Source organism: Callorhinchus milii, unplaced genomic scaffold (assembly GCF_018977255.1).
Source record: "Callorhinchus milii isolate IMCB2004 unplaced genomic scaffold, IMCB_Cmil_1.0 Scaffold13, whole genome shotgun sequence".
Lineage (NCBI taxonomy): Eukaryota > Metazoa > Chordata > Chondrichthyes > Chimaeriformes > Callorhinchidae > Callorhinchus > Callorhinchus milii.
The window spans coordinates 19,149,244-19,158,584 of NW_024704754.1; the positions used below are offsets into that span (position 1 = coordinate 19,149,244).

A 9,341-nucleotide genomic window follows, 5' to 3' on the forward strand; every position below is an offset into this window, starting at 1 on the left:
GGATCCACTGATTACAATCACATTGTTAGGTGCTAACGTTAATGCCTCCCATTCTTACTCTCTCCCACCCCGCTTCTCCTGTTCCCTCCTGTTAAGTTCTCTGTCTTCCCCTCTTCTCCAGTTCACCTCCTATATCCTGCCCTTGCCTCCTTCAAGGCCGGTCTCGAGAACCTCCTCTTCGCTCGAGCCTTCGGTTGCCCTCCCACCCCTCCGCCTTCACCTCACCCCCCACGCTCGGGTCCTGACCCCTGACTGTCCAGCACCTTGGGACGTCCTACCCGATACATTTACATCTATAAATGTAATTCTGTTGTTGTTGTTGTTGCCCTTTCCCTCCCATTCCCCCTCCGAGCCACACAGTGTGCACCACAGGATAGAGGGATAGAGCCGAGAACGTCCTGAGCCAACGTCGCCGCGACGATCGTTACCTGGCGCTGCCTCCGGTCACTGTCAATCTTTGTTGAATGGAGTGGGGAGGTCATTGGAGGTGATTGGCTGCCGCTCGGTGGTGGTTGTTGTTGCCGTGGCGGTAGATCAAAAGTGTGTGTCAGAAAAACAAACCGTCAAGTGTGAAGGTGTTGTGACTGTATTAGTTTGTGCCCGAGCGCGGCAGCCAATACTAGTGCGGTGTTGGTACCCGACAGCCTTTGTGACTCAATGATGTCAAGAGAAATCATTTTACGTTCATTGTATTCATTCATAACGACGAGTTTCATTCACATTATTATTTAGCTGAAATACATATTTGTTTGTTTTAACATTAGAAAGCTTATTGTAATGACAAATCCCAGGTGAGGGGTTGAGGATCACAGCAAAGAATAAAACCATCATTTGTACTTGTCCATTTTTCAGAAACCATCACAACTGACTGTGCTGTGGAGATCCACTGATAACGGTTGCACTGTCAGGTCCTAAGGTGGACTGTGGTTTTGAATGGTGTCAGAGCACAGTGATGGAGAGGAGAGATGGCAGAGGATGTTCAGAGACCAACAAATCTCTTCACAGGTGCCACCAGGCTGAAGCCCAGGTAATATGAGGACAGGTAATCGAGCACTCCCAGTGTGGCCAGGCCAATCAGTGCCCACAGCACTTTAGCGGACAAATACAGTGGGGCCAACCTGCACACAGAAGGAGACAGCATCAAACAGTGTCTGTGTCAGCTGAGACCCCGACACGGCCACACAGAAACATATGGATAATGCTTGGGGGGGGGGAAGAAAGAGACTTGTTCATTTAATTGTCCAGAAACTCTAGACATGATTCACGAGGCACTGGATGATAAGTCGGTTCTCAATGTACACAGTAAACCCCCCACCCCGATTGTGTGGATAGTTATAAGCTTCCCATTCCCCAAACGCACCCGCAGCTCAGTTAATAATAATAATCCTTGCATTTGATTTAACGCCTTATCACCAACGAGACGTCTCAAAATGCATCACAGTGTTGAGATGTCTCAAAGCGCTTCAAGAATCGACTAAAGTGGAGTGACTGTGTATATTATGTTTTTTTTAAACCAAACAGTTTGGAAAGTTCACCCCCACCAACCCATCCACCCTGAGCATGTGTGTTGGTGTTGGGCAAGGAGAGTGCCTGGTTGGGGGTGGGGAGTGGACATCTCGGTCAGATCCTCTGCCACCCTGTAACTAGCCTCACCGTCCTTTAGCAGACTCCGAGTAGCCTCTGAAGTACAGGTACCTGCTGTACAGATACAAGAGTCCAAAGAACGAGGTAATGCCTGCAGAGAGAGGAGACCGAGACATCAGTACATACACGGCCCCATTAGTTAGCACATTAACATATTACTGTAAGCCTTTCCAGTTGGGTTCAGCCCAATGCCTGTATCATTCTATGTAAATTTTTAAGCTGCTGTTTTAGTGTTTTAATTGCCTTTCAGTCAATACATTGTATGTCCGTGTTAATAAAAATTCAGTGAGGCTGATTAATGTTCAGGGATGTTTGATCAGTTTCTGCATTGAGCGATTTTGTAAATATTTCCAAGAGGGAAAGAGGAAGAGGGAAAGCGGTTTCTCTCCAACGATCCTCCAGATCCATTGCTTGTTCATTTTTTGTGGCATCTTGCCATGTGCCATGGGAGAATCCCAACCTCATCAGTAATTACATCTTGAAATTTTTTTGAGTTGAGAACATTCCTCAAACATGGATCATCATAATAATAATCCTTGCATTTGATATAACGCCTTATCTTCTCTCTCCCTCTGCTCCGAACGCCTTCTCATCCGAGGGGACTTCAACTTTCACTTTGCCCCCTCCTGCTCTACCTCTGCTGACTTTTCCTCCCTCTTCTCCTCCCTCAACCTCTCCCTCTACATGCACTCCGCAACACACGTCCGAGGTCACCCCCTCGACCTGGTGATCACTCGGGGCCTCACCATCGGACCTCATCCTGACCGACAAAGCCATCTCGGACCATTACTTCCTCTCCCTTAACTGCTCAACCCCTCTCCCCACCTCCACCCAACCCATCTCCATCTCCTACCACCCCTGGATAAAAATCTCCCACTCCAACTCCATTGCCTTGGAGTCATCCGAACTCCTCCCCCTCTGGGCTTCCTCCCGCAATGACCTATTCTCCTCGGTCACTCTCCTCCACAACTCTCTCTCCACCACTCTCAATGCCCTTGCTCCCCTCACTTCCCAAACTGCCTCCTACTCATGGAAGTTACCCTGGTACGTAAGCCACCTCCGCTCCCTCAAGGCATAGGTGCATGCCGCTGAACGTACCTGACTCAAATCAGATGTGGCTGGACCTTTTTGGCACCGTTTCCACCCCCTTTAAAAACGTCCGTCATCACTCATCCTTAAAAACCCCTCCCTGATCTCAAATTACTACCCCATCTACAACCTCCCTTTTCTTTCCAAGATCCTGGAATGAGTCATTGCTTCCCAGTTTCGCTCCTCCCTGTCCCGCCACTCCCTTCGCATACCCTCCCAATCGGGTTTCCGTGCCGCACACAGCATAGAAACAGCGTTGATCAAAGGGACAAATTACATTTTGTCCATCAGCGACCAGGGTTCCCTCGGCCTCCTTGTCCTCTTTAACCTCTCTGCTGCCTTCAATACTGCAGTCCCACCGCCATGCCCCCTCCCTTGCCTCCCTCCTTCCCCCCCACCCAACCTCTACGCTCCCCAACGCCCAGTTTAGCTCTGAAACACCGATTGTCCAGCACCTAGGGACGTCCTCCTGACATGAAAGGCGCTGTACAAATGTAATTTTCTTATTGTTATCACATCTTTGAGACTTTTCAAAACGCTTCGCAGAATACACTGTAAATTGGATTGTCTGTATATTTTGTGGGCAAAACACGACAGGCAACAAACAGTCGTGGATTGAGTGACCAAAGTATTTTTTTCACTGTATCGCGGCATGGCACACACTGAGCCAAGGAGCCGCACTGATGCTTACCTTGATGGAAGAAAATCCCTGCAACCCATAACATGGCAAGGAAAATCGGGAAATACTCGGAACAGTTCACTCTGCAGAGGTAAAGAAGCTATTAAAAAAATACGGCGCACAATCTGTTGAAATTACTTTGGAAGGATTTTTTTCCCCCATCTTTATTCCCGTTGGTATTCCCATCGGTATTCCCGTGCATCGCCGCGGCCCAGCACTTACTGCGCCCTGAAGACTCTCTCAAAGTCAGGGTGGCCACTGGTCGCTGGTGGAGAAATTCCAAACTTCCTCCTAGAGTAAATCACCTGGAGTGAAAAGTAGGCTGTGGGATAACAGAGAGCGGGATCACTCTGACATTGTATGACCAGGAGACATGGGAGTAAGAAGTTACTAACCCTCCCCCCAAAAAAAACCTTATTAGCCAGAGACAAATAGTTCATTTCCCTTCCTCATAACTTATCGCCCCAATCTGCTGTCATATGACGACTTCTGACCTATCCTACCTAGATCTCGATCTCTCGCTGATGTTTCTGTCACACCAAGCACTTTCTTACATTACTGAATTCCATTTTAGTTTCACTGCTAAAAGAACAGTGTTGGGGGGGAAGCACAGAGTGAGAGAACAACAACAACACAAGATTACATTTGTATAACACCTTTCACGTTGGGAGGACGTCCCAAGGCGCTGGACAGAGTACAGCATTTCAGACCTGAGCTGGGATCGAGGGAGGGAGGGGAGGGAAAGGGGGATGGCCGATGGCATGGTCGAAGAGGAGGGTCTTGAGGCGGGACTTGAAGGAGGGGAAGAGGGAGAGAGAAGCCATTTACTCACATGGCCTCACAAACTTCTCGTTCCAATGAAGCGATTTTTAAAAATGTTTTATTTGCAATACAATTTCCCGTTTGAGGGGAGGGAAACATTTGTGGCTTTATATCTGAGGCAGCAGAACAACACAGCCACACAGGCTCTTCCTGACGACTCCTTGACCTTACCATTTCTCTGCACATCAAGGAACCATAGAAATTTACAGCACAGAAGGCGGCTGTTATTCAGCCCACGGGGTCTGTGCTGCCTCCTTTAAATCAAGAGAAAGGAGGTAAATCCATTCGCCAAACTGTTCTCACATCCACAATTAGAGTGGATATGGAGTACTCTGAACAACAACTACGACTTACATTTATATAGTCCCCCCACTCCTGCAGGGTAGCGTCCCAGACGCTTGACAGAGCTCGATGCCCAACCCGAGGGGGGGGGGTGGTGGGGTAGATGACCACAAACATGGTCGAAGAGGAAGGTCTTCAGGCACTACTTCTGCAAATACCTTTAAACAATTCCTTTGGACTGGATAGTTTCTTTCACAGCACTGCTCCTGCTGAGAAGGGACCTTTCTCTGGGTGTTGGCTGTGGGTGGACACCTTTCTCTGGGTGTTGGCTGTGGGGGGGACCTTTCTCTGGGTGTTGGCTGTGGGGGGGACCTTTCTCTGGGTGTTGGCTGTGGGGGGGGACACCTTTCTCTGGGTGTTGGCTGTGGGGGGGACCTTTCTCTGGGTGTTGGCTGTGGGGGGGACCTTTCTCTGGGTGTTGGCTGTGGGGGGGATCTTTCTCTGGGTGTTGGCTGTGGGGGGGACACCTTTCTCTGGGTGTTGGCTGTGGGGGGACACCTTTCTCTGGGTGTTGGCTGTGGGGGGACACCTTTCTCTGGGTGTTGGCTGTGGGGGGGGACACCTTTCTCTGGGTGTTGGCTGTGGGGGGGACACCTTTCTCTGGGTGTTGTCTGTGGGGGACACACCTTTCTCTGGGTGTTGGCTGTGGGGGGGGGGGACCTTTCTCTGGGTGTTGGCTGTGGGGGGGGGGGACCTTTCTCTGGGTGTTCACTTGGGGGGGGGGGGGGACCTTTCTCTGGGTGTTGGCTGTGGTGGGGGGGGGGGACCTTTCTCTGGGTGTTGGCTGTGTGGGTGGGGGGACCTTTCTCTGGGTGTTGGCTGTGGGGGGGACCTTTCGCTGGGTGTTGGCTGTGTGGGGGGTGGACCTTTCTCTGGGTGTTGGCTGTGGTGGGGGGGGACCTTTCTCTGGGTGTTGGCTGTGGGTGGGGGGACCTTTCTCTGGGTGTTGGCTGTGGGTGGGGGGACCTTTCTCTGGGTGTTGGCTGTGGGTGGGGGGACCTTTCTCTGGGTGTTGGCTGTGGGGGGGAGATGGGCTGAGGGAGGACATGGGTTCCTGGAGTCTCGCACTCCCTTCATCCCTCTCTCGGGCACAAAGCGGCTTCGGGTTGTAATTAGAAACCGACGCAACAGTTTGAGCCGCTGATCCGCAGAGCCCACGGAGAGGGTCGGGGGAGGGGGTCGGGGGAGAGGGTCGGGGGAGGGGTCGGGGAGGGGTCGGGGGAGAGGGTCGGGGGGGGGAACCGCTAAAGTTCAGGGATCGCTCCAAACTCTCTAAAGCAGTGACGGTAAAGACTTTGCGAGGTTTTTTTTAAAAAAGAAGAGCCCAGTTTCTCCCCTTTGCAGTCGCTGGACCCCCCCCTGGACCCCCCCCTGGAGCCCCCCGCAGGAGCCGCGCAGGAGCCCCCCTGGAGCCCGGCTGGACCCCCCCCCTGGTCCCCCACTGGAGCCCGGCTGGAGCCCCCCCTGGAGCCCCGCTGGAGCCCCCCCTGGAGCCCGGCTGGACCCCCCCCTGGAGCCCCCCCGGACCCCCCCTGGAGCCCCCCCTGGAGCCCCGCTGGAGCCCCCCCTGGAGCCCCGCTGGACCCCCCCCTGGAGCCCCCCCGGACCCCCCCCTGGAGCCCCCCGGGACCCCCCCCTGGCGCAGGGTGCGCGGTACCTTGCTCTAACACTCCGAGGATGGTCACCGCAGCCAAGAACACCAGGTTGTCCCACATCTCCAGTCCGGCACCAGCCACAGCCTCGGGGTCAGAGACACACAGAGACACAGAGGGTAATGGGGCTGTTCCCTAAAAGAAGGAAAGAAGGAAGGAAGGAAGGAGGGAGGGAGGGAGAGAGAGAGAGAGCGCAGAGGCGGCTCCACAGTGTCAACGCGTACAAACTACACCCAGAACTCGTGTCGGGAGAGGCAGCGCCATCTGCAGTAACCCCCACCGCCCACCGCCCACAGCCCAACAGCCACCACAACACAACCACGTCGGGAGGACCTCCCAATCCCAAGGCGCTGGACCCTGTCAGTGTTTGGGACCCGAGTTTGGGGGGGGGGGGGGGGGACTGGGGAGGGCGGTTGGGGGGGTAAGCAGGTGATTTGACTACGGTCGAAGAGGAGGGTCTTGAGATGGGTCTTAAAGGTGGTCAGTGGAGGGGGTGAGGCGGAGGGACTGCGGGATGGAGTTCCAGAGGGTGGGGGCAGAAGAGCCGGGAGATGTGAGGCGGCCCCGAGACTGCTGAGCAGAGGGAGGGAGCAGCATGGTAGGGAGTTAGGAGGGAGCAGAGGTAGGGGTGGGGGGAACAAGACCATGGAGGGTTTTGAAGGTGAGGACCAGGATCTTGAACTGCATCCTTTGTGTGATGGGAAGCCAGTGGGGTCGGGCCAGGATGGGGGTGTTGGGGTCGCGGAGCCCGGTGCAGGAGAGGACACGGGCTGCAGAGTTCTGGATAATCTGCAGCCTGTGGAGGGAGGAGGTGGGGGAGGCCGACAAGCTGGGAGTTTGCATTAGTCAAGCCTCGATGTTATGAACGTGTGTATGAGGGTTTTGGCGACCTGTGGTGTGTGACAGTGGCGGAGTCGGGCAATGTTGCAGAGGTGGGGGAAGGCATGACATAGAAAAGGGTTAAGCAAGACATCAAGGTTCTGGACCGGATTAGTAAAGTGGAGTGTTCATCCATGGATGGTGATGGTGATAATAGCCCCTGATTGATGAAGACAGCAGCTGGAGCAAATGGAGAAAGTCCAGTTGCTCTGAGCTAGTTGAGATTATGTTGGACCAGGGAAATGCAACAGATGTTCATTTGGATTTTAAGAAGGTATTTGGTAAAGTGCCATAAATGCGACTTGTGGCTAGAATGTATGGAATGTGGAGCAGACAGAAGGAAAACAAAGTGGATAGAGGATGAAGATCATAGAGTGGGAATCCAGGAGATTTCCAGTTGGTTAGATAGAGAATGGTTAGTGACATGACTTAGGGATCACCAGGGATGTGAGGACTTGGCTCTCTCTCTCTGATATTTGATAATAATACTTGCATTTGATACAGCGCCTTATCACATCGTTGAGACATCTCAAAGTGCTTCACAGGATACACAAATGTGAGTTGGCTGCTCAGGAGCATATGAAGCATTTAATAATTTATTTAGGTTTCAGTGGTGGTTTTTGCATTGTTAAGTGGCTGCAATGCACACAGAGTTTTTAGGTCAGTGTGAGAGGGAACAAGTAATGGAACTCCAGCTTATCACTTTACTGCTGGCTTCAAACTCCATTTAACAGTAAAAAGCTAATTGTTTGGGGATTTAGAGTCCTAGTGATTTGCAGATGGAACAGGCTAGACAGCATTTGGGCCTGCTGCTGATCTTATCAAGTTGTGTAACTGCTGAAGTACTGTTGTAACAGCAAAACAGCCAACCAAGTGAACCATAGCATACAGCCAATTCAATTTTAAAAAGCTTGCAAACTCGTTGGACTTCCTGTTTGACTGCTGTAACATTTTCAAGGCAGCCTAATTCAAATCAACTTAAAACTAAAATCCATTTGATGTGTCTGGGAAGTAAGGGTCAGTAGACATGAATTAAACCAAACACATAAGAACACAATTCAAAGAATTTAAACAGTGGCTATTTTCTCCCTATGTAAATAGATTTAACGTTAAATCTATTGAAATAATTATTATTTAAAATTAAAAATGGGAAAAATAAACACTACTTAATTTTAATGACAAAATTGCAACCAGTAATTCCTTGCTTGTGAGTCGAGATGTTTGATGGGTGAAATCCCAGATGTTTAGGCAGACATCAAGGTAAGGTTGTAGCCTCGAGTGTGATAGGGAGAGGATTTTCTCTCCTAGAGAATTATCAGAATATGGAATGATTTGGCTGTTGAAGAATTGATTGGTGCCATTTAAAGGGAATTAGATTCGTTATGGCAACGTGAAGCCCATTCTCAGGATACGCCAAAGACTTTTGCAATTATGATCTTACCAGAAATGATGGCCTGGTGTTCAGAGTTGAGGTACCTGAGGACATCGAGCAGCAGTGAAGCTGGAGGGCAGCTGCAAGAGGAAATTGGTTAAAAATATTGATAAGAATTTGTTGTGCTTTTTTTTGCTGTATAGAAATAGGTCACTCGTCACTCCAGTGTGAGAAAGTTCCCCTCTGAAGGTAGGTGGGAGGTGGAACAGAGCTCCCACAAAGTTAATCTAGGAATCTAGTCTTGTGTTCAGGAAAAGGTACATTGGGACAGGACTAGGGAGAAACATATAGTTCCAGGAAGCAAAGGGCAATATTTAGCAGCAAAAAATGGCTGAACATAGAGGTTGGCATATTACTTTGGGTACACAATAACTACAAGGAGATGATCAGCCCGATTATCAAACTTGCTCCGGTTGTTTGTCAGTAGTGAATAAGGTATTTGCATGAAATTGAGACCCTCTGGCAATCATAACTTAACACATTGCAAAGTTACTGCTGTATGTGAAAGGAGGAAGGAGATCACTGCTTTCTGATCCATTGATCTTCAGGCAGACCACACACTAGACAAAATACATCTGACACCCCCACTACAGCCATCACAGGCAAAGTCCTCACCCCTTTAGCTTGCTAACTGCTGGACCTAATGTGTGATAGTCACAAACAACATTTGATGGCAATGGTTTGCTTTTTCTAGTTTGCGAACATTGAAAGTGATTTAATTTGTCTTGTCTGCTAATGGTGAAACCCAAAAGATGAGAAAGCGTAAGAAAAGGCCAGAACAAATTCCACATGTAAGAGAAAT

General features: G+C 50.5%; 1 protein-coding gene across 2 annotated transcripts; it reads right to left on the reverse strand.

Annotated features, from left to right (window-relative positions):
• Positions 1-673: 673 nt before the first annotated feature.
• On the reverse strand, positions 674-6,363 carry ltc4s (leukotriene C4 synthase). Of its 2 annotated transcripts, XM_007908139.2 has the most exons (5): positions 6,234-6,363; positions 3,635-3,734; positions 3,425-3,495; positions 1,654-1,735; positions 674-1,118 (listed from the first exon to the last, which is right to left on the reverse strand). In XM_007908139.2, the coding sequence occupies exons 1-5, from the start codon at positions 6,289-6,291 to the stop codon at positions 980-982; spliced, it is 450 nt and encodes a 149-aa protein (XP_007906330.1). In that variant the 5' UTR covers positions 6,292-6,363; the 3' UTR covers positions 674-979. The 2 variants fall into 2 exon arrangements, with proteins under 2 accessions (XP_007906330.1, XP_007906329.1); XM_007908138.2 differs by lacking the exon at positions 6,234-6,363 and having other exon boundaries at positions 3,635-4,038.
• Positions 6,364-9,341: the final 2,978 nt, after the last annotated feature.